This window comes from Mustela nivalis, assembly GCF_964662115.1.
Source record: "Mustela nivalis genome assembly, chromosome: 6".
In the NCBI taxonomy this organism is placed as follows: domain Eukaryota; kingdom Metazoa; phylum Chordata; class Mammalia; order Carnivora; family Mustelidae; genus Mustela; species Mustela nivalis.
In genome coordinates this window covers 32,501,358-32,525,956 of record NC_139025.1, presented here as the reverse complement: position 1 = coordinate 32,525,956, position 24,599 = coordinate 32,501,358, and the positions used below count along the sequence as shown (strand labels likewise).

Sequence of the window (24,599 nt, the reverse complement as noted above, 5' to 3'; positions counted from 1 at the left end):
TTGGTTTATTTTTTCATGACTTACTTTAAGTTGTATTATTATACAGCTTAATGCAGAACAATCTGTTTAGTTTCCTATGAGTGTTTTATTTATTTATTTATTTTTAAGTGAGGGACTTTTTTTCTTGGAGTACTTAACAACTTAGCTATCCCACGTGAAATGCAGCTCTCCCAGGCCAGACTGCTGCCCTACAAAGCAACATCAAATTCGCTGGTCCAGGTAGTGAATTCAGGTGGCGTCTCGTCTGTCATCCAAATGTGGCCAAATGACGCACAACGGCTCTGCCACCCACAATCCACAGGGATTCACGTGAATGCCACCAAAATGTCATCTGTGATCTTTTTCGTCAAAAATTTCCCATATCTACCTAGAATTGTCCATTTCCTTCCTCCCACAGCTCAGCCCTTCCCTGTATTTAAACCAGCACCCAACTCCAGTGTCCCCACCAACAGGGCCCACAGGGAAAGGGGCTCAGCACGCTCCCTGGCTGCCATCTCTGGCTTCCCCTGGGGGCCTCGCTCCCTGCTGGGAGACCTGGCCAGCAGGGCGAGCTCACCCTCCCCTCGCAGGCTGCACTGTCTCCCACACTGGGACTGCCTTCCCCACCCTTGCCACATCTTCACTTGAGGACCCCTACCCAACCCCGAAGACTCCCAAGCTCAAGGACCTCCTGTTCAAGAAAGCGTCCGCGTTATGCAGCCCAGCAGCCCCCCTGACCTGCCCCTCCCCTGCTCAGGTCTGCAGCAAAGTGGGCACTGACTGCACCACAGCCACCCATCGTTGGCTTCTGGGTGTCAGGGCTTCCCCTAGAGAGACCATGTATCCCTTGAAGGCAGGAATGGGGTTTCTTTCCCGCAGGAGATTCACAACATGAAAAAAAGCAACCGAAGGGCCAGACAGATACAAACATCACCATCTACTCCTCAAAGTGCCCAGAAGTACCTACAGCAGAGCCAGCCTGGGCCGTAGATCGCTATTTCTCACGGTCGTTCCCAACAGACCATGAACTTTAAAGCACCAACTACATAAACAGAAGCTGTTGCTTTCTGTTGATTCTAAATTGACATGGGGGAAGAGGAGGGGAAAAGAAAACTGAGAAAGAATCAGAACCCAAACCATCATGTCAAACAGAAGTTGGTCCTCGTCCGACAAGGAGGACCAAAATGTCATCTGTGATCTTTTTCATCAAAAACTTCCCGTTATCTACCTAGAATTGCCCATTTCTAGTAGACGTGCACTTGCACGCCACATACCTGTATGGGCAGGAGGACCACTAGACACGCGTGCATGCACACATGTGTAGACACGAGCCTGCACATGAGGCACTCTGCTGCCTTTCTAGTTCCACCCTCCAAGGCTTGACAAGAGAAAGACAGTGGAGGGGACAGAGGGTACTGGGCATGGGTTTCAGGATCGGCATGAGATATGGAAATGGTCAAGACAAGAAGAGTGTGTGGGTCTGGAAGAGCCCTCTTTCTTCCGTAGGAGAGGGCGAAGTTTCCCCTCCCCTGGCCCGCTTGGCTCTAAGCAGGTGCCTGAATCCTTGGAAGTGTTTAGGGTTGACTCTGGGAGAGGCTCTCAACCCCAGCCTTGAGAGGCACACCACCACCCTTGCCCCACTCCCCGCCCCACACTGGTGACCTTGTCCTTGAATGTGGACCAAAGGAGCATGAAATGGTTGCAACAAGGATGAGAGGGAGGGAGGAAGGCATGGGGGAGGTGGCATGAGATCGGGGTGAGGGCGGGGGGAAGCAGGCTGCTACATGCACACACACGTACACACACACACACGCTCTCGCACGCACGCACTCCCATCCGAGCATCATCATCAGCCAGGACACAGGGAAGGCCAGTGTCAGCAGGCATGAAGCCCAGGACAGAACCCTCGGAGGAGCTGCAGAGAGGGACGAGCTAGAAAGAGGGAAACCCCGCAGCAGAGCGCCCTCTAGCTATGGATGCAGGCAAGTGGGCCCTCTGTGGGTATCAGGGTGGGGGCCGGGTGGGGGGAGGGGCCGCGGAGCAAGTAGACAGATGCTGCTCACAGCCTGGCTGAAAGGTGGGGGGTCAGAGGGGCCAGAAGAAGTTGGCAAGAGAGCAGCAGCGGTGGTAGGACAGAGAGAAATCGGAAGCAAGAGGCAGACCAGAAAAGAGGCTGGAAAGGGCTGGGGATTCTGGGAGGGCCAGGACACCTGTGAGGAAGCCTCCAAGCAGGATAGCTTTCCTGTCTCCGTGCCAAGAAGGCGAGGCCGGAAGGAAGGCAAGGAGGGTTCTGGGTGCCCACCCAGCCAGGGAACAGGGCTGCAGCTCGCCCATACGGTGTCTCTGAGGAATGGCTTAAACGTGCCTCTTCCCAAGGCACTTCCAGTGGAAAACTATCATCCTGGTATGGTAGAGCCTATTTTTTCCTGCCATCTGCAGGATTACTTCAATAACAAGTATTCAAATCCCCACGGTCTATGGGGCACCCATGCCTCCCTTGTGGCGCGTGAAGCTGCACCACGTCTACGGGGGAAGGCAGGGCAGATTTCTCCCTGCCCTGTCTGCTGGGTAACTTGAGAGGATGGTCCTGCTGAAGTGGGAAGGAGAGAAAACGAAGGGGTTCCTCAATGTTTCAGGGAGTAGTCGGGAAGCACAGCCCGGAGCTCCACCACCTGGGATAAGGGCCCTCGACCTGGGGTCCAGGGAAGGAGCAGAGATCACAAGCTCCTTTCCCATCTAGGGCCTCCACTAAGCCCAGCGTGTGCGGACAGAGACACACGGGGCCAGCCAGAGGCTGGGGCTCCCCGGCACCTTCAGGTGTCCTGGCCAAGGTTCAGGAGAGCACAAGAGGCAAAGGGGCCTTCTCTAGCCCCTCCTGTCACTGCAGGGGCCACGGCCCCATCTGCCCGCGGCTGGAACATCCCCGGAGGACGGAAGAGGTGGGTGAAGGGCGGCAGGGAGAGCGGGCGAGGCCGAGGGAGAGCTCACCTTCTGCGCACCCAAGAAGGCGTGGCAGTGACATGAAACAATAGGTCACCTGGCCTTCCCATCCGGCCTTAGCGTGCCTACACATCTGCACAGAGAAGGAGAAGAGGTTGAGAGGAGAAAGGGGAGCGGCAGCAGCACAGAATAAACCCAAACAGCCGTGGTGGAGAGAGAGAACACAGGACAGTTGCAGAGACGGCAAATGAGGGAGGGGGCAGAAAGAGGAGAAATGAGATGGTGGGAGGAGAGGGGCGGGGGGTGCGGGGCAGAGCACAGGCTGAGACAGGGAAGGGGGGAAGAGAGCAGAGGGGAAGGCTGGGCAGAGGTGGGGGAAGCACCCCCATCATGCATATGGAGACAGGTCACTCGGACCCCATGCGGAGGGTGGGAAATTGGCCTGAGCACATCCACGTGATGGGACAGGTCCACGGCCTGAAACCACGAAGGCCCAGCCTGTGGTCTGTAGTTGTGTCGACCTGCATGTTGTGTTTGCAGGGTCCGGCCCGTGAGAGGGGTCTAGGAGAGGGGACTCTGCTGCCTGAGCTAAGCCGGGTAACGAAAATATTCAAATCTTCAATGTCTGTGGCATGAATGGTGCTCTTTAGTTGTGGTACCCTTGTGCAGTGCAGAATATGCACAACTGGACTCTAAACTCAGGTCTCCCTGAGCAAAACTGAGCCAGGACATTTGAAGGGGCTCACGGCTGCCCACCTCCTCCTTCCTCCCCCACCCCACTCCAAGGGTTTGTGCTTATGTCTGTGAATACAGAGTGCAGAGTGACCCCACATGCGGGTCCCAGGCAGGATACAGGAGGATATAAAAGGCACCAGGGTCCAAAAAAGCTGTGGATAGATTTGCTAAATCATGCCCGTGAATGGGAGAAAGGTGGGGGCTTCGTGACACCTTTGTAAAATAAGTCAGTGGAGACAGGAGATACCTCCCCAGGGGACGCCCCATAGCTCCATGAAAGCCTGTAGCTTCAACAAAGGTGGGCACAGAGGGGCTGCTGCCCACTGCGCCTTCCAGGCATCCAGAACCCCCAGCCTGATTTCACACATGCAGCTCTTCCTGCTCAAGCCAGCCCTCTGGGCCCCAGAAGGCAAGCTCTAGCCCAGTCTTCTCAGAGACTGCAGCGGAAGACGAGAGAAGGAGCAGAGATGCAGGGTAGGAGGCGCCGAGCAAGGACAGCACGCCACGCTGGCCCCACGAGCTAACTCTACCAGAGACAGACCCTCTAGGACCCCCTGCCAGGGAGAGGCGGGCAGGGCGGGAGCACATGGTTTGGGGCCTGGCATGAGGTGTGCTGTGCGAGGAAGGAGCAGGGGGCCCCAGGTACCTTCTGGGCTCCAGAGAAGGCATGGTAGAAGCTGGACACGTAAGTCATGATGGCTTTCTCATCTGGGCGGGCGGTTCCGACGATGTCTGGCAAGAAAAATCCGGAGTTAAAAGCCAGCTGGCGAACACATGACGCTCTTTGTGATGTGACGTGGAAAGAAGCTTACAGAACCTCTAAGTCTTCTATGCCCAAATGCTGAGCCTGAACCCTACCCGCTTCTGGCACCAGCCTCCACTTACGGGAGGAGAGGGAGCAGAGAAACAGTGTCCCAAGGAGGCAAACAACAAACCCAGAATAAGGACCATTCCATGAGCAGCCAGCCCTGCTTCTGCAACAAGTTCAACGACAAGAATAAAAAAGAACAGGGCGGGGGGATGGGGGGTATGCTACAGACAGGAAAAGACAGAAGACTAAATGCTACATGCAGTCCTTATTTGGATCCTGATTAAAACAAACCAACTCTCGAGAAAAATAATCAGGGAAATCTGATTTTGAATTGGGCAAGAGATACATCAAGGAATTGTAGTCACACAACTTCCTAGGCATGAAATCTGCTTTATGGCTGCAGAGAAAGAGACCCATTATTTTTAAGGCATGTATTCTCAAGTATGTAGTGGTGAAATGCTGTGATGTCTGGGGTTTAAAATATTTCAACTAAGAAAAATCAAAGGCGGGAAAAGTGACAAAATCTAATTGTGTCTTCGGGGGGGGGGGTATACGGAAGTTCATACACTGTTCTTCCTGGTTTTTACTGATTTGAAAATGGTCCCAGATAATGTCACCAACGATCACCTCTCCCTCCTAGACTCCTAAGGGCCCAGGCAGCTTTCTAAAAAGTCACTTGCTTTTCCATAAATGCTGACTGTCCCCCTCCCTTTCCTCTACAAGTCAGGTGTGGCTTTAGATCCCAAATCTCTAACCACCCCTGCCAAGTACTCATCACTGAGAGCTCTCTGTGAATGCACTTCTGTTTGCTTTTCTCTCATTAATCTGTCTTTTGCCAGTCTAATTTACGGGATCCCACCAGGAGCCCCTAAGGAGGTAGGGGAAAGAGTCTTTCCCTCCCCTACAACGAGGAACACTGCTCCACCCCAGCACCCACTACCCCAGCTCCAAGACAGAGAACCATCCTCAGGGAGCAGATGCCGATCAGGTAGCCTCCCCTTCAAACCCTAGGGAATGAGGAATCCCTCACAGGCAGGTCCCACCACATCCCCACCGGGGTCCCCAGATGAGGTCGCAGAACCAGGCCTCCCCCCCTCCCACCTCGGGCCCCACCCGTCTTGGCCACCATAGGCCAGTGAGGGAAGAGCCAAGGCACAGAAGGAAACACCTTTTACCTTCAGCATCCAACATCTTGGGGATGTCCAGGTACTTCTCTGCCACATCAAAGGCTGTGTTCAGATTTGTGAGTGGGTCATCCTAGAGGAAGAAGAAGATGAAGGCATGGTGGGGGGGGGGGGAGAAGTCTGGGTGATCAAAGATGGGGGCACGGACAGGATGTCTCTGGCCCCCTGGGTTTGATCCCCAGGGCCCAGCTCTTGGTGTGCACAAGGCTGGCTTCCCTCTAGAGCTTGCTGGGTGGGTGGTTAAAGGGCCATTTTTCCTCCTCAGTTTGTCAGAGAAAAAAGGTGAAGCGTATTGGCCTGCAGCCCAAGAAAAAAATGGCTAAAAAGCACACGCTGAGAGCAGATCACTGACCTGGGCGCCGCTCCTCCAGGCTTCTGGTTTCGGCTATGCCGCTCAGCACCCCAGCCTCGGCCTCCCCTCTGCTATTCAAGCAGCTCAAGGAGACCTCGAGCTGCTCCCTTTCCATGAAATTTGGCAGCTCCTTCAAACAGCCACAATGTGACTATCCTGACATGTGCTACCATCTCCAGAACGCGAATTGGGGACTGAGAAAGCAGAGCCCCTGGGCACACAGTGTGGGGGGGACTCGGACCGCCACAGGACTCACAACCCCACTTCTGGGGGTACCGCCCCAAGAACTGGAAGCAGGGACTCAAATTGCTATCTATCCGCCCATATCCAAGGCAGCATCATTCTCAAAAGCCGCGAGGCAAAATTGACACAACTGCCAGCTGCCACATGAGCAGGCAAACCAAGGCGGTGTCCCTATAATGGATGGGTCCCCGCCTTCCGAAGGAAGGGGAGTCACACCTGCTACCACCTCGGTCAGACTTGAAAACATTTGCTCAGGGAAAGAAGCCAGACACAAATACTGTATGACTCACTCACACGAGGCATTCACAGCAGTCAAGTTCAGAGTCACAAAGTAGGACAGTGGCTGCCGGGGGCCGAGGGCAACAGGGAGCGGGGCGTGACAGTTTCATGGGTGCAGGGTCTCAGCTGTGCAGGACCAAGAGCACTCCCGCCCCCGCCCTGAACACCTCAGCACGGCTCAAGTGTTTAGATCACCTATGCTTTGTGTTTCTACATACATTCCATTTTATGTTATGTAAGTTTACCATAATTAAAAGAATTTTTTAACGAGCGGGGGGGGGGGCGTAGAATAAAACCACCACACAGTGATGGGACTTCCTTGCTGGTCTTCCCACGCTATTTCTGGGTTCCCCAGACTAACCTACAGCAGCCTGGTTTTGTCAGCCCAGGACTCAGTGTCCCCATGTGCTAAGACGAGAATCACAAAGCTGCAAAGAAATAAATAGATTCACCCGGATGCTTTCAGGAAGAAACTGCTCAAACTAAGAGTAGGTAGAGTCCTCCTGGGAAAGTTTCTGATAGCTTCCAGAATGATTAAAAAAACAAAAACAAAAACATAAACAATGCCAAGCTGTGGAAATCACTTCCATCCAGGACATAAAGCAGCCCTCGGGACCAGGCTACACCTGCTGGCCATGCTCAATTTCCACAAACAGCCAGGGTCCCATGCCCAGCTAACACCACAATGGGAAGGAAGAGCTTCCCAGCCAGAGTCCCAGAGCTCTCCAGCATCCAAACACCGCTTGGCTCCAGTAACCTGTACTTTCTAGAAAGCATCCGCGGTTCAGTACGACCAGGTCTGTGCTAGTATCTGGGCTGGATTTTAATAATGCTACTGAATTAAAAAGAGGAGAGACAGACACAGTGAAACAGTGAAAAGACAAGACACATGAGTGTGGGCAGCTGACCAGGCAGCAGACAAAGAGCCCTAGATTCTCACCTCCTGGAAGGCTAAGACCCTGTAGTCTGTGGCATGGGGGAAGGGACCAGACAGCCACTGTCAGCAGGGCCCCACTTTATACAGGGTGACAAACAGCTATGGATTAACTAACTGGCTGTCCCCTCAGCACACAGACACACAAACAGACACATGCATGCCTATGACCGAGGTGCATCAGACAAACAGTTAGGGGGTATGTGATGATGCCTTTGAAAAAAAAAAAATCATCACCTCTAGGGTTTCCCACCTCAGCTCTGTCTGATTCGGCCACATAGCTTTCAGGTAAGTCAGGGGATTCTCAATCTGATTTTCTTCCTCGCAAAGCAGCTGAGCTAGAGCACAGGGACCCTTCCACCCACTAAGATGATGGCTTGGGAAGAGCTGGACCACTGACCAAAAACATGTGCAGGGCCAGGCCGTGGGCGAGGGGCATCTTGGTGGCTCAGTTGGTTAAGTGTCTGCCTTTGGCTCAGGTCACGTTCCCAGGCTCTTGGGATCGAGCCCCACATCACGCTCCCTGCTCAGCCGGGAGTCTGCTTCTCCCTCTGCCCCTCCCCACTGCTTGTGTGCTCGCTCGCTTGCTCTTTCTCTGTCACTCACTCTCTACTAAATAAATAAAACCATTAAAAAAAAAAAAGAAGAAGAAGAAGTGGGCCCAGGGCCCAGCCTCAGACTTTGGCCCGGCTTCGAGCCACCAGAGGAAACGGGAGTCTACCCCTTTCCTCCGCCACACCCTGGAAATGGGAGGCCCTGACACCATCACAGAGTTGTCAGGGCAGCTCCCACAGTGGCAACATCAAGCCTGGCCTCTGAGGCCACAAGCCAGGTGGGGTCTTCATTGAACACTGCGTTCTCCAAGCGTCAAGATCAAGTGGAGAACAGGCATTCCTAGAAGCTGCCTTGTCAAGAGAGTCACACAGGGACTGACACCATTCCAACCTGAGCTCCCGATCATCAGCTGGGGGTCGGGGGAGGGCTCCACGGGCAGCCTCTGGGCACCGGAATGGGCTCAGAGGAAAGCTGGTGAGTGAGTTCAGAGTGGTCCCGGACAGACTTCTCCAAGGTCTAGGCCAGCCCAGACCCCAGAACCACCTCAAGATTAAGAACAGCTTCCGCCTCCCAGTCTGCCTCTCAACCCATGCACAGGTTCAGGAAAACCCCCGCAGCTTCAAGCCAAGAGCCTAAGTGAAACTGAGCAGCAGCTAAAGGAAATCCCCCAGCCAAACTGCAGCAGTGAGTCTGGCGGGAACGTGCAAGGGCTGCCCAGCAAGTCCTGGCCCTGGATAGGAACAGACGCCCCTAACATACAACAGCTTCAATTACGGAAGCAACTACATCCACTTTATAAACCCCGGAAAATAGAAGGGGAAAATGGTAGTGAGGGTCCCATGACCCCAACAATGCCCTACGGTGGTTCCCATACGCTATGGGCTGTTCAGGTCAGCAAGGGCACAGTGTCGTGCACGTGGGACACCCACGTGGCCCTCACAGGGAAGAGGCTTTCCTCTTACTTCTACAGATTGTCTCTGGGGCCAGTCTAAGGGGAGTGACACCCTGACCATGGCCATGGGCCCTCAGAAGAGGGCCCCGGTCCAGCCCTTCCACCCCCCGCCAACACCCAGGAGGGACCCAGCAGAAGTCAGACAGGCTCACGTACCTTCCGCAGCTTCCCGTAGTCAATCAGCTCAGGTCGGTGTCGGTGGATCAAGGCACAGAAGCCAAGGCCGTCCTTCCAGCTGCCCAAGGGAGAAGGTGGGGCAGGCTGGTGAGTGGGGCCAGGCACCACCCAAGGGGAAAGCTCTAAACCAGGACTGGAGGGGCCCACCTTTTTTCCAGAGATGAACACACAGTGCTTCGGAGCAGGAGTGACTTAAAACAGGATGGGAAGGAATATTTCTTCCTGCCACAATCCCGGGCCCTGGGTTCAAGATTCTGGGGGGCCTGGGAAGCTAAGACACCTACTGCATCCAACTCTACTCTTTACCCAGGTCTCTGTTGTTCCCCTGCCTCCCCCCCACAGAACTTTCTGGACACTCTCCTTGGGGGGGAAGGTGGCATTGGAAGGTATGTGGCACCCCTCACCCCCCGCCCCGCAGAAAGTAACTTCTTCTCCAGGAACCTCTGCTCTGTTCTAGAGCTGAGACTACCCCCAGCCAAAGGGAACCAAGGAGTCTTGGTGGGGAACAATCCAGGTTCTGCAAGAACCTGTCAGCCTCCAGCCACTGACCTTATGTGGAAGTTCTGGATGTTGACGTTCTTGTAGGGGGCTGTCTTTCTCTGACACCACAAGAGCAGCCCTTCTTTTGCAGAAGTCTCTGTGAGGAGGGGGACAACGGGAGCAGAGGTCAGTGGGCTGGCTCAGCACAGGCAGGGGTGTTGGCTCATGGGAACCCCACCATGCCCACAGGGTCCATGCTCATTCATGAGGGGTCCATACAAAGACCCCTAGATTCCAACCCTGGGGCTACTAGGCCACTAAGTCTGTTTCCTCAACGAAGTTTGACAAGTTATTTGAGAAACAGAGAAGCAAGTGAGGCAGCTTTTACAAACTAGCCACATAACACATTTAAATACTGATATAATGGCCTTCCAAGCTTTCAGAATATCTCCCCCATTATTTCCCTTAATTCAAAGACATGGAGCATTACAAAGTAAATCAGCAATCTATGTCAGGTCTATGTCTGATCCATCTATGAAAAGTCCCAGGATCTCTGGGGAGGGGTATTCCGGCCATGCAGAGTGCACAGAGCCGTGTGTGGGGCAGAAGTGTTAGAATATCTAAGAAGTTTCCTTATATTTAATGCATGGATGGACATCACTGCTGTGTGAAGCAGACCCGTGTCTGTAAGGTAAAGCAGGTGGGTGTCTGAGGGGACCCCAGGAGTTACGAGCACAGACGGCAAACCACACTGTCCCCTTGTGCTCACATCCATGAATTGCAGAAATGGTACCCGGAGGAGAGGGTTCATGGGTGATCTCATTTACTTTCAATTCACAAAATGGATTTTTAAATGACATGAAATGATTTCTGCAAAGATAGTATTTCAAGCACAAACAAACAATAAAAAAAAAATCAGCAAAGCTAATGCTTCTTCTCAGCTCAAGCTCATCAGCTATTTTACAAGACTGAAGTAACGACAACTTAACCAGAGCTGAGAAGGAATCAGTCCCCAAAGAATCAAACTGAGCTCATCAAGAAGGCAATTTGAAAATGGATTTATAGCTACCATCACTAACAAGATCCATGTTCGAAGTGACTACTGTGGACACCTTTTCAACTACTTCAGCCCTAAACGTAGGCCTTCCCATGGTTGTAGCATCACATGTCAAACAAAAATTTCCATAACAAAGCAATTTATTCTACATTCTTTCCATCAAAAGAATTACTTTGAATAAAAATCTACGATTCCTGGGCCATGAAAATGAATAAAAACATATTTCGTAAAGTTTATGTGTTTATTTATTTATTTATTTATTTTAGGAATCTCTGCACCCAGTGTGGGGCTTGAACTCACAACCCCAAGATCACGAGTCAGCACACTCCACCAACTGAGCCAGCCAGGTGTCCCATGAATAAAAAATACTTTAAAAATATTATCTCCATCTCACCTGTTTAAAATTTGTTTTGGTATGTGTGTTTCATGATACAAATAACAATATCTCAATATAATTTATTACAAAATAAATGTACACACATCAGATATAAAGCTCAAAAAATGCCAGAGTGTGGGGCCCCAAGTTTAACGAGATGGCAGCCCCAACCTAGAGCGGCCTCTTAAAGATCTGTGAAGTGGCCACAAGAGGGAGCTATGGGAGCAAAGTGGAGGACCTCAGGTCCACCAGGAGCCCTGCTATATGGCCTCCCGGCTGCCCTTTTGGATTTAACAACCCAAGAGCCAATACTTCCCCATGCACCCTTGGGCAGTCCCCAAGTGAGTGGGATTCCCTGGGGCCAATGCACCAGTGGAAACCAGCACCTGAACAGTTCCAGTTTCTCTACAGAAACTAGATGCCACCAATGGGCAAGAAACCCAGGAGGCAGCCCATGATTAGGCCCCCACTGAAGGGGGTCAAGGGTTCCCCAAGCTGAGCTCAGGGAGGAAGACGTGATGGTGAGGGTCGGGGAGAAAAGGGGGCTTGGGAACTAACAAAGCAAAGCAGGAGACTCACCTTCCACAGAGATGTCCTGGATGGCAAAGCGGAGGATAATGGTCCAGATCATGCCCAGGGTCATTTTCACGTTCCCATCCACGATTTCTACAGAAATGGCATCGGGACACTATTAGCTGGGGCAGGATTAACACTCCCGGAGTGCCCACATCACTGCATGAACCATGCAGGAAATCAAAGACCACACAGCTCCACCTCTAGGGAAAGGAAGTTGTTTTTCAAAGTACCATCAGGTTATCACAGGTGCCAGGAGAGAAGCCTCCTTGGGGGTGACCGGGACACGAGATAGGTGTGATCCATTCTGGTGGGTGCATCACAGAAGGCAAGAGAGACGGACAGAGAAGAGGGACAGGTTTCTAAATCATCACAAATGTTCTGGCAACTCTGTGAACCATCCACACCCAAAAGTGCAGGCACAACTGAGAGGAATCGATCAAAAGGAATCAACCCCATGCCATTACTTGGGCACTAATGTTATTTTTAAAAAATCAAACAACAAACTTCACAATTAAGAGATAATCCATTAAAAATTCAGTCTAAGCAACACTTTAAGAGACTTTTAAAAAATGCTGTAAATTCTATGAAGTCATTTTTTTCCTTTACCAGGCCCGGAGGCAGGGAATATAAACAGAAAAGAGGAAAAAAAAAAAAAAACCTCTCTTTAAGGAGCCTAAGACATGGAGCCACTTAATAGTCTTGGGAGCTGAACTGATGCCAATCAAATGTAGACTCCTTACCCTCACCTGTTTCCAAACCAGGAGACAGTAACCCAGCCCCACGGCAAGGTACTCAGCTAACCATCTGGTATCCAAGAAATATCTTATTTTTTCCAACCTGAAAAACTGACTGTAGGAAAACCCTAACAAGACCGGGAGAAGGGGTAACTTCCAGGAACTCCCAATATCCCGAGCCCACGTCCACTAGGGTCTTTCCCGCAGACCCTTTAAGCAAGAGTGAATTCCACTAAGGAAATTACATTCTAAGATCTTATCATCTTAAGACCTCGAAAGGGAGGGCAAAACCGCATGCTGCTGTAGGCTCAGCAAGGGGCAGAGCATTGCCGGCAATACCTGGGTGGGGGGGGTGGGCAACTCTGCTGAGTCCCCATCGGGGTGCCGAGGAGGAAGAGGGCCCATGTCGGGCAGTGGACAGCCTGTGACTCTTCCTGCTCACGAGGGCCTCACACAGCCCTCCCAGAGCCACAGACACCAGTGGGCCACAGACCAGAGTCAGACTGCTGGGTGAGAGATGGAGAACTGAGCAGCACACAACCACCTTCCTTAAGCAGTAGAACAGCCAGCCGGCACCGCGCAGAGCACAGTGGGAGACGCGGTGAAGGTTACTCAGTGAAGAATCAGTCCTTCAAGACTTGGTTCTTGTGTTTTGTTTTGTTTTTAAGATTATTTGTTTATTTATTTGACAGAGAAACAGCAAGAGAAGGAACATAAGCAGGGGGAGTGGGAGAGGGAGAAGCAGACTCCCTGCCGGACAGGGGAGCCCAATGCGGGACTCGATCCCAAGATCCTGAGATCATGACCTGAGTGAAAGGCAGATGCTTAAAAACCGAGCCACCAAGGCGCCCACAGATTTTTTTTCAAAAACGCCCTTTCACTTGTGATTTCCAAAGGTTTCGTAACGTTTAAAGGGTTGATATAAATTGATAAGGAAAAAGGTCTAAATTCACAATAAGCGAAAGACTTGAATAAATATTTCACAAAACACAAAATATAACCAATTTATACATATGTTCAATCTCTCTTGTAATTAAAGAAGATAACATTCTGGGACGCCTGGGTGGCTCAGGTGGTTAAGCGGCTGCCTTCGGCTCAGGTCATGATCCCTGGGTCCTGGGATCAAGTCCCACATCGGGCTCCTTGATCCGCAGGGAGCCTGCTTCTCCCTCTGCCTCTGCCTGCCTCTCTGTCTGCCTGTGCTCGCTCTCGCTCGCTCTGACAAATAAATAAAAATCTTAAAAAAAAAAAAAATAAATAAATAAATAAATAAATAAAATTTAAAAAAAAATGTTAACATTTTCCTAGCTATTAAATTAGCCACTTGAAAAAACAAGGAACACACACCTTCACGTGGGTTAATGTGTTAAACAAAGGCTTCCGACCACACTGTGGATACAAGTGTAAACTGGTGTGAAAAAACACTTTCTGGGGTGCCCGGGTGGCAGACGCAGTTTAGCATTCGACTTGTGGTTTCGGCTCAGGTGGTGATCTCTGCGTCGTGAGATCGAGCCCCGTGTCAGGCTCCATGTTCACCACGGAGTCTGCTCTAGATTCTCTCTCTCTCTGCTCCTCCTGCCCACACATGCTCCAGTGCTCACTCGCTCTCTCTCTCAAATAAATATAATCTTTTTTTTTGAAGATTTTATTTATTTATTTGACAGACAGAGAACACAAGTAGGCAGAGAGGCAGGCGGGGGCGGGGCGGCGGGAAGCAGGCTCCCTGCTGAGCAGAGAGCCTGACACAGGGCTCAATCCCAGGACCCTGGGATCCTGACCCGAGCCAAAGGCAGAGGCTTTAACCCACTGAGCCATCCAGGCGCCCCTCAAATAAATAAATCTTTAAAAACAAAAACACACTTTCTGGAAAATAATTTGGCAACAGGATCAAGCACCCTGAAGTTTTTCGACTTCCGGACAGTGAACTCTCCCTCTAGAAATCTATGCCGAGCCGACGGTCGGACACGCGGCGTAAGGCTGCTGTATGACAGGGCCTGTTGTAGGGTCATTTCTTGTGGCCCGAAGTTGGAAAGCAGAAATACACCCAGTACAAGGTGTGATGGAGTAAATGCCCTCCCTGCCCATCACCCATTCGCTCAGGACCTCGGTGGTTTCCCACCTGCCTCAGAGTCCACGCCCATGACCAGTGGGGCCCTGACAAACCCCTCCCAACTCTCCCGTCACGTGGCCTCCCCACAGCTCTCTCCTCCCCAGATAAGCACGAGACTTGTCCCCCACCTCCCTCCATCTCCGTTTCATCTTCTCCTGGAAACCTCCCACCTGCACTTCCTGCTGGAATCTTCTCCACCTGGGGTGTGTGTGTGTGTGTGTGTGTATCTGCGTGTATGTGTATCTGCGTGTGTGTATATCTGCGTGCGTGTGTGTGTGTGTGTGTGTGTGTGTGTGTATTTTCTCTCTCTCCCCTTCCAGACCATAAGCTCCATGAGGGGAACAATTTTTCCATTCTGCATCACTGCTTAGAGTCCAGCAGAGGGAGTGCCAGGCACAGAGAAAGCCCTCCATCAACATCTATTGAATGAATGAATGAATGAATGAATGAGGGAGCACTGGAGGGCACAACCCACGTGCGGGTGAACGGGCAGAGGTTACTCAGGCCCGTGGCTGGGAGATCATAACCGCACTCGGGCTCCTCCAAGGCAGGACCCAGGTCTGGAACAGAGTGCCGCTGTGCTCAACCATGAACACAGCCACTAAGAATTGCCTTCACTAGTTTTTAATGACCTAGAGAAATCTTTACAATATGGAAAGTGGAAAAAGCAAGTGTGAAATTTTTCATGGACAGTGTTTCCAACACACGGGATTATTTTTTTAACATCTAGAAGAGGCTCAGGTGGCGAGGTCTTAACCTTTCCGAGGGCAGAGGCTGCAGCACTGGCCCCCTGCCTCTATTCCATCCCATGGCTCCCCCCATACCTGACCTGTGAAGGCCAAACACCTAGGCCTCCTGTGGCCTCGAGTGCAGTGCCCTCCCAGCACTAAGGGAGACAAGAGGGGCTTCTTTTTTGCCTACTTATTCCTCCCTCCCTTCCCTAGAAACCCCAGGGATTTCTGCTCACTGAAGTCTCACTCATACCAGATCCTGTAGGACACAGGAGAGCCAAGTACAGGCAAAAAGAGTGGGTTGACATCCCCTACGGCACCCCAGCCTCAGGGCCTGCTGCCCCCCTATCCCAACCCCAGAGCATAGCCCCTGCCCCCCCCCAACCCCGAGGGTCCCCAGAACAAATCCTTTTCCCAGGCATCTGTGGGTCTGGATCACGGATGCCCATCTCACCAGAAGCCTTATGTCAGGGGACTGCCAGGAATGCTGGGTCTCAAAGGAGGGTCCCAAGGCCACACTGGGCCATGGGGACAAAACACAATGACAGACTAAACTGTCTACTATGGGTACAGGAAGAAGGGGAGCCATGTTTCTGCCGTTCCTGGTCTACAGCCTGCCACGACGCATTCACACCCTGCACTGACCCCTGCCCCCACCCTATGGAGGCAGTCACCCCGTGCATGACTCAGATGGTAAAATGAAGACATTCCGCATGACAGAAACTAGACCGCCGGGGGTCACGGGCTCCCAGACCCATGCTTCACCCCCAGTACAGGTGACCCATCATCAAGACCACGCCGAGGCTCCTGGCACTCAAAGCCATCAGGCCTTCCCCGCCCGAAGATCTTCAGATAAAAAATCCTTCTGGTCCTCTCACAGGGTTAAATACCAACCACTCACCTAAGTCAAGTCTCAAGTCCATGAAGTCTAGACATTCTAAACCAAGTGTATTCTAAACTTTTTTTTTTATAAAGATTTTTTTTTAATTTATTTATTTGACAGACAGAGATCACAAGCAGGCAGAGAGGCAGGCAGAGAGAGAGGAAGGGAAGCAGGCTCCCCACTGAGCAGAGAGCCTGATGCGGGCCTCGATCCCAGGACCCTGGGATCATGACCTGAGCCAAAGGCAGAGGCTTTAAGCCACCCAGGCACCCTCAAGTGTATTCTAAATCAAGGATCTATTCTAATCCCACCTGGATATAAGGAAATCCCTTACTTTCGGCCTCTGTGCAAACACCATCGGGGACTGGGACCACAGGCCCCTCCAGAGCACCCATTCCATTCCCAGAGGGCCACCTGGGCCTGGGTTTGACCATCAGGGGCTCACCAGAGTCTAGTCCTGCACCCTATGATAATCCTTTAAAGGTCTGGGGTCTCGCCCACGCCAGGCCTGCCCCCGTCAGCTCAGGATGCCCCTCAGCATACCCAGCAACATCTCTCCCACCCAGACCCCCATGAGTGCTCACTCCGGGGATCTGCTCCACTGCGTTTTATGTTAGTCTACAGCAATAAACCGCATCTCATTATAATAAACAAACCCCATTTGTGGCCTCATCCAGTTTCCTGGCACAGCAGGGCAGGCATCCCAGCACATGATCTTAGAGCTCAGTCTGAAACAGGAGAGGTGATTTCAACGTAGAAGGCTCGGCCTACAGCAAGGAATCCCGAGGGCAGTGAGGAGGTCAGGATTATCTCATTTTAAAGGAGCCTTTCAAAATCTTCAGAGAAGCGAGGCCCGTGTGAAACAAATCAGAAATAGTGGCCAGCTTGGTTGACTTCCTGGAAGGTCAAAGGCACCGGATAGAGTTTATGCCTGGGTCTGTCTTTGCTCCTCACCCTCTGCCGGAACAGGCACAGCCAAGCGGACCCAGCCCTCCGTAGCTGAGGACAAGCACATAGTAAAGTCCTGCCCTCGGCCCCCACACGCCGTGTCTGCAGCGATGGGAAGAGGTTCAGATCTCAGCTCTGGAGCCCGAACTCCCGGGTTCAATCTGGCTCTGCCCCACGGAAGGAATCTACCCACAGCCTGTGCTCAGCCACACCACCGGCTTCCACCCGGGCAACTCTTCTCAGCCTCAGCTGCGGGGATTACACAATGTGGCTGATGACAACCACCCGACAGGCCTGCTCACGGGCAGAAAGGGAGAGCCCAGCCAAAGCATCCTGTCTAGCCAAAGAGCTGGGAGCAAGTGCTCTTCTCTCCCATCTTCCCCTTTCCTGCTCCCCTTCGGACCTCAGAGGGTTCTTTTTAATTTTAAATTTTAATTTTTTATTTTTTTAAAGCGTAGAATTATTGCTCAGAGTTTAAAAAAACAAAAACAGAAACAAACAAACAAACAAAAACCTGTTAGGTAGCTGTTTTTCTTTCTAAAAATCTGGATTTCTGGCTTTTTTCGAAAAAAGATGGAAAGCTCTTGCCATGATGGACCTGTATCCCCCCGCCCCACAGCAACAATCAATCAGACCTGCCTGGCAGGTGCCCCGATTAGGAGGAAGGACCTGCTTTCCCCAGTTCTCCACAATCCCCACCCATCCCTACCATCACCCCAGCTCTCCCTTACACATCCTTTACTGCCCTGCCCCAGGGGGACATGTAAGCTTACACCAGACCACCCCAGCCCTGCTTCTGGTTTCCCAGCCCTGCTTCATGGAAACTTTTTCTGCCAACTCTTTAATCTTCCCTAATAGAGCAAACTACTCTTTCAAGAAGCAGAGACTATGTTTCCACTCAAAAAACAAGTACCCCGCTAGGTGTGAGTCCTTCAAACATCTCCTGAGCACCTGCTGTGCGCGCCACACAGACGCAGAAGACATGGACTTTGCTTCACAGCCGAGGGTGTGCTGGGACACACTTGGTGGCACCCATGACCACTCAAACGTGAACCTGAGTCCCCAGAAAGCCTGGGCTTGGTGAAATTGTTCTGCAAAAGCCTGATAGGAAGTATTTTCAGCTCTGCAGGCCATTCGGTCTCTGTCACAACTTTTCTGCCAATGGTAGCAGGAGAGCAGACAAAGAGAAATGTAAACAGACAGGTGTGGCTGGGTTCCAGCATGTACAAAAACCCGTGTCGGCCGGATCTGAGACCGTGGACTGTGGTTTGCCGATACTGCACTAAAATTTGCCTTTGATGTAACAATATAAAATCCCTCCATTTCTAGAAAGGAAGGTGGGGGCGGGGAGAGCTTTAGACTCCTCCCACCAGAGAAGAGATGTGCTCCTCTGGTTTACTGGAGCGAGCCCCCCACCCTCTTCAAGAGAGGGGTGGGGGAGATGGGGGGGGGGTGATTTCTCCGACACAGACCTGGTCTCAACTCTGGCTTTGCCCCTTATAGACACTGGGACCTTCAGTACGTTACCTCATCTCGTTAGGCATCTGGTTTCTTCTCATCCAATGAGGGTAACGCCGAGAGCCACCAGGAGGCCATGTGAGGGATCAGTGAGATCGTCTCCCGCCCAGAACCCGCCAGGGCGTGAGTGCTCCGGCATTCACAGCCACGCGCGCATGTGAAATGGTGAGTGAACGGATGGAAAGATTCCCAGCTTTAGATTTCTGGTGCTGCACCACAGGTGCCCAGGGAGTCCTGATGAATCCACGGGGCACAGTGCTGACACGGCCTGGCTACGGTGTTCCGTTCTCCTCCACCCTCCCCAAATCCTTCCAGAACACCACAGTGCACACCGAAACAAACTGCACTGCCTCGTTTAAACCATTAAGAACAAATAACAATGGGGACAGTTGGTTAAGCAGCTGCCTTCGGCTCAGGTCATGATCCCAGCGTCCCGGGATCGAGTCCCGCATTGGGCTCCTTGCTTTGCAGGGAGCCTGCTTCTCCCTCTGCCTCTGCCTTCCACTCTGTCTGCCTGTGCTCACTTTCGCTTGCGCTCTCTCTCTGACAAATAAATAAAATCTTTAAAAAAAAAAAAAAAAAAAAGAACAAATAACAATGTATACTGAGCTTTAAAAAAAAAAAACTGTTTTCAAGTGAAAGGAAAAAAGTCAAGAACCTAATCTGTAGAGAAATGCTATTAGGAAACGTTCCTGAAGGCTTCTGGACATCAGTCTTCCCCACAGACCCCTGGGAAGACCTCCACCCAGCGCATGTCTGACACTCTCCAGGCAACAGAATTCTCTGCCTCAGGCAGCAGAGTGCAGGCAGGCCCGTGGGTGAGGGAGGTGGCACTCCACTCTCACAGGATCTCAAGGCACCAGGATTCAGCTGGGGGTGGGAGGGATCTAGGTCAGGACCAGGGAGCAGGTCCTTGGTTTTCCAGGGGGCAGAGCTGATGTGGGGGGTGCCGAGATTGGACGGAAAGTGCAGCTGTTACATGAAGAATCCGCAGGTTGACCAGATGGAGGTGCTCGCTGCCCCCCACTTCCCAATGCACCCAGCAGCGTGGGAACCCAGGAGTCAGGGCAGAAAAGGCCAAGAGAACAGGGAGCAGAAAATCAGGCTCTGCCGAGCAGCCAGACGGCGGGCCTCACTCACCTTCAGCTCCAATGGACACGAGCTTGACCCCCTTGCTGGCTATGAAATCCAGGGCCTTGTTGACATTGGAGATCTTGTGCACTCTCATCTTGCCTCTCTCCGGCTTGGCCAAGCGCTCCCCTGCATGCAGATCAAGAGGGAGGGCAGGGAAGGTCGAGTGCTGCTTCCTGGGAGCATGGCTGCTCTCGTGACACTCTCGCCCAGGAGCAGCGAGGGGCCCCCTCGCAGGGAGTGACAGGGAGAGTCGACCCTGCCTCTTTCCTGCCACTTCTCAGACCTCAGTGCTTGCCCCCACCCAACTGATCTGTATTAAGCCGCTATGTCTGGGACCTGGCAGGCGCTAGGAATACAGGGGTGAACAGAACAATTCCCTGCCTTTGCACACTTCTGGACCAGGAGGAGACAGAGCTTCAACAGAGAAACACACAAATACGTGTAAACGTATTTGAAGGATAAATGCCTAAAAAGAGGATGCAGAGGAGGACAGGTGGGGCATGAAGGAGTTGTGGAATAGTCAGGAAAGGCCTCTGAGTGGGAGGGCAGCTGCGCTGCGACAGCAGCCAGTGATGATCAAAGCAGAAGAACAGCACATGCAAAGGCCCCGAACCCCTTCTACTCTATACTGCTTGGTCTGGGAAGATGTGTGGGCACTTTAGAATATTCTGAAAAAGGCCCCTAGTGTTCAAAGAAAGCTTCCCACGGTGTTCCTCGCTTGCTCGAGAACCACCACCTCCTGTGGGCATCCTTGGCTCAGCTCCAAGCCAACTCCCCACCCTCAGTCCACCCCCTCCTCCAACACAGGTTCCAGGGTCAGAAGCTGCAGGCAAAGAGCTGGTTCTCCAAAGACCCCATTAAGAGCACTTTCAGCTCAGAACAGAGGCATTCAGGGACCTCTTTAAACTAAAACTCAAAATTAAAATGTGCAACATGCATGCCCATCCCAGGGAAGGACACATAGCTTTAGAGTCTCTAAAAGGCCAGGGATCCCAGGAGGCTGAGTACTGTCCCAGAGCCCAAAACTCAGGACCACTGCACCTGCCATGGTCTCCAGCCCCACCCAGCCACAATCCGCCCCCCCCGCCACACCCAGGACATTAGCAGCCTGGCCAAGAGAGCTCAAGGAGCAGGACAGCCACAATGTGGTAGCAGCGCTTCTCCAGGGGGCCTCCCAGGCCCCCTCCACCCCAGCTTCTGGAGAACAGACTTCCTGCCACAGATGTGATTAGGCCTGGCAGCTCCCAAGGAAGCACAGCTGGGGTTTAATGATTAAATTAAGACCTTCCACTTGCAGCTCTCCCAAGGCTGTGGCCCCTGCTCAGCCTCCAAAGCGAGGTACCCCATCAATCCCCTGGGCAGACGAAATGCCCCGGGGACTCCCTCCCATTGGACGGATGAGGCAGCACCCCATCCCGCCTCGCGCCCTGAAGCTCTCCTGCTGAAGCCCTAGCCCTTAGGTCCTGCCAAGCCTGAGCTCCCCAGCCAGCCCCCCAGCTGTGTACCCTGGCTGGAACAGGACTTCTCCATCGGGACAGTGAAGGCAGCGAGGCCGAGGCCGGCAGTTCTCGCAATTCCAATGCCCAGCTCCCTTCCCCTGCCTCCTAATTTTGGAAATTAGGAGGTCTGGGGTGTGCCTAGGACTTTGCATGTGGATAAGCTCTCCTGCAGATTCTGGCGGGGGGTGGTCTGGGGACACTCTTCAGAGGACCACTGGGGGCACCAGCCCCTTCCTTCTGTCCTCCTACTCCCCTCGCAATGCTCAAGGAAGAAAATGCAATGTCTCAGTGACTCAATGTCCCCCACCCCAAGGAAAGAGAGAACCCCAGTTCACGGACGTGCACAGGTCCCCTTGGGCACAGGCCCGCCTGTTCGGTGGGGAATATGCAGCTAGTCCTGCTGAAAAGCCGGGCATCCGGTCACTCCAATATTTGCCGGCCATCACACACATGCCAAGCACCGTTCTGAGCCCTTGGGACACAGAGATGAGACCATCCCTGCCCCAAGCAGCTGAGAGTGGGATGCGAAAAAGCACAAATGGGCCCAAAATGATCATACCGTGGGCAAATGACATGACAGGAATGACAAGAGGAATTAACGGGGTGTGACAGGAGCCCAGAGCTCCTGTCACTCCTGAGGACAGCCACTCATTCGGGGAAAGCCTTCCTGGAGGAAAACCCTGAGCTGAGCCGGGAAGAATGAAAAAGAGCACCACCAGGTTTGTGTAAACTAAAAGAGGAGGCAGGGGAGAACACTCAGAAAGGCAGTTGGAGGAGAACAGTACGGTGGATCCTAAAAAATTAAACCTAGAATTACCATATGATCCAGCAATTCCATTTCTGGGTATTTACCCCAGAGAACGGAAAGCAGGGGTTCAAACAGATATCCGTACATCCAAGTTCACAGCAGCGCTAGTCGCAAGAGCCAAAAGGAAGAAGCAGTTCCAGTGTGCACCAGAAGATGAATGGGTACACAGAACGTGGTGTGTATGTACAGCGCAATGTTAGCCTCAAAAAGGAAGGGGAGAGGACACATGGACGAACCTGGAAGACATTATAATGAAATACGCCACAGAAAGACATATATTGTAATTCCACTAATTCCACTAATATGAGGTGCCGAGAACAGTCACACTCATGGAAACTAAGACAAGGGTGACTGCTGGGGCGGAGGGAGAAGGGAGCGGGGGGGGCGGGGGGGGCTGGTGTTTGATGGGCTTGGGGTCTCCATGCGGGGGGACGGAGAAATCGCAGATGGATGCTGGTGTATCTGCACAACAAAGGGACTGTACAAAATAGTCCAGGAAATCGAAAATGTTCAAAACACTTGATTTTCTGTTTCGTGGGTTGTACCGCACACACACAATCCCTCCTTCCCATCTTCATTCACCCACACACAAATTTCACCTGCAGGAGGATATTTAAAAGTTCCGGGGAACGAGTTGGCTGGAGCTGGTGCAGAAGCACAGAGGGCAGAGAGCCCGTCCCTGGTGAGGACTGCGCGTCTCTTGGGGTGACAGAGGGTCTGAGGTCTGATACCTTTCTGGGAAGTTAGCTGAAAATGAAACAGGTGCCAGCTCACAAAGGATCCTGCAAGCTATGTGAAGGAATGTGGGCTGTAGGCTTCGAGCCCTGGGAAGGCACTGAAGGGCTCTGAGCAAGAGACAGCGAGACCTTATTTGGGCCTGAGCCGGCCCCTTGGGCTGCCATGCAGAGGATGGACTGCGGTGGGGAAGAAGCTGGGAGGGGTCCAAGGCCTCTGCGGATCATCTAGGTGAGAGCTGGCAAGGCCCACACTGATACCACATAGCAGAGGTTAAAAAGGCTAACAGAAGAAGGAAATAGAAGGAATGGAACTTGAATGCCAAGTTGGAAAGCAAAGCAAAGGAAGCATTGTCTCAGAGCTCTACATTAGGTTTAGGAGAAGAAGACAGAGAATATAGGAGGAAAGAGGTCTGTCGGGGCCAAGGGTAGTCTGCATAGTCTTGGGCACACTGAGGGGATGCTGGGGGGACATCTGGGTGGAGGTGGGGCCTGAGGGAAAAGGCTGGACTGAAACCAGGTCTGAGCATCACCGATAATTGAAGTAGAAAGTAAAGTGAAGAGAGTAGCTAAGATTACCCAGTGTATAAACCAAGGCGTGAATGTTGGAACCACCAACCTCGAAGGCATGGTGGAGGAAAGGTATTCCTAAGAAGGCAGAGGACTACATTCAGGGGGAGTTTGTCTCTCCAGATTTCTGGACATCCAAATTCTTCACTGGGGGCCAGATAAGGGAGTGGGATCATCTGGATAGAGGTGGAGAGGTACTAGTAGAGCCAAGTTTGGAGATGGTCAGCCATGGTGGACCTTCTTTCTTTTTGCCAATGAGGGTGCTGAGGCAGAAAGACAGTGACTTGTCCAAGGACACGTGAATGGTTGGCAGCAGAGCCAGGACCAAACCCAGTCTCCTAGTCTGAATTCACACATGGCGCCCCCAGCTTCTTCCAAGAGACCCACGGCTCACCACAAGCAAAGGCAGAGTAGAAGCTAATGTGTCAAGGCAGCGTTCCCCACCCCCACCCCCGGGGCCGAACCCAGCAGGCAAGCACCTCACCCTCGGCCGGGGTGGCCCCCCTCACCTGAGATGACCTCCAGCAGCAGCATGAGCTTTAGTCCGTCCCGGAAGTCCTCCTCGATGTTCTCGATCTGCGTCCCCGCCTTGCGGAGGTGGGAGTTGCACCATGCCGTGAACGTCTAGGCAAAGGGAAGACGAGCAAGTGGTCAGGCTCCCCACACATCCCAGAGTCCCTGAGGCCTTCATAGGGGCCTTGCTGGGTCCCAGGCCCCGCCGACCACGCCCTCTCCGGGCGCTGTGTGGATGATATGGGCGGGCAACCCTGGGACGGACCCTCCTTTGCGGCCTCTCCATGCGCCGTTAGAAGGGCTGGCAACTGACCTCTTAGGTTCTTAGGCTTAGTTTCCATCCTCATAGTTACAAGGCAGAATATCCCAGGGGAGGCAGAGTGAGCCTTAATTAATTACCAGGGCAAATGAGTTGAATAAATCTTTGTCCACTTGGCAGCTGGCTTAGGAAAGAATTAGTGAGTCTTGTTGAGTTCACAGTTCACAGGCGGTATCAGGACAAGGAGAGAAAGGGGAGGACCCCAATGCGCCCATGTATGTATGTGTGTGTCTGTCTGTCTGGCGTCAGGGTGTCAGGCACTTCCAGCTGCAAAGGTGTGAGGAAGAATTCCAGAAGGGACTCTGAGGAGACTAAATGAAAGCCCATTCCAGTCTGCGGGCAGGGGTTGTGGCAGGGGCAGGGGGCAGGGGAGAGCAGCAACACTGAAGAAGCCCGGGATCAGCCAAGCAGTCCCGCAAAGACAGCGCCACCTCGTGGCTCCCACAAGGAACAGGCTGACCCCAGGAA

The 24,599-nt window shown here is 52.5% G+C and overlaps 1 protein-coding gene across 4 annotated transcripts in view; it reads right to left on the bottom strand.

Annotated features, from left to right (window-relative positions):
- Positions 1-24,599, bottom strand: part of ACTN1 (actinin alpha 1) — a 96,540-nt gene that overhangs the window by 19,375 nt on the left and 52,566 nt on the right. For all 4 annotated transcript variants that reach the window (XM_082733986.1, XM_082733989.1, XM_082733987.1 and 1 more), the window contains exons 2-8: positions 23,809-23,923; positions 19,695-19,814; positions 11,634-11,720; positions 9,691-9,778; positions 9,121-9,199; positions 5,641-5,722; positions 4,301-4,386 (exon numbers count right to left, since the gene is read on the bottom strand). In XM_082733986.1, the coding sequence (XP_082590112.1) occupies positions 4,301-4,386; positions 5,641-5,722; positions 9,121-9,199; positions 9,691-9,778; positions 11,634-11,720; positions 19,695-19,814; positions 23,809-23,923 (657 nt within the window). The remainder of the gene's footprint in view (positions 1-4,300; positions 4,387-5,640; positions 5,723-9,120; positions 9,200-9,690; positions 9,779-11,633; positions 11,721-19,694; positions 19,815-23,808; positions 23,924-24,599) is intronic.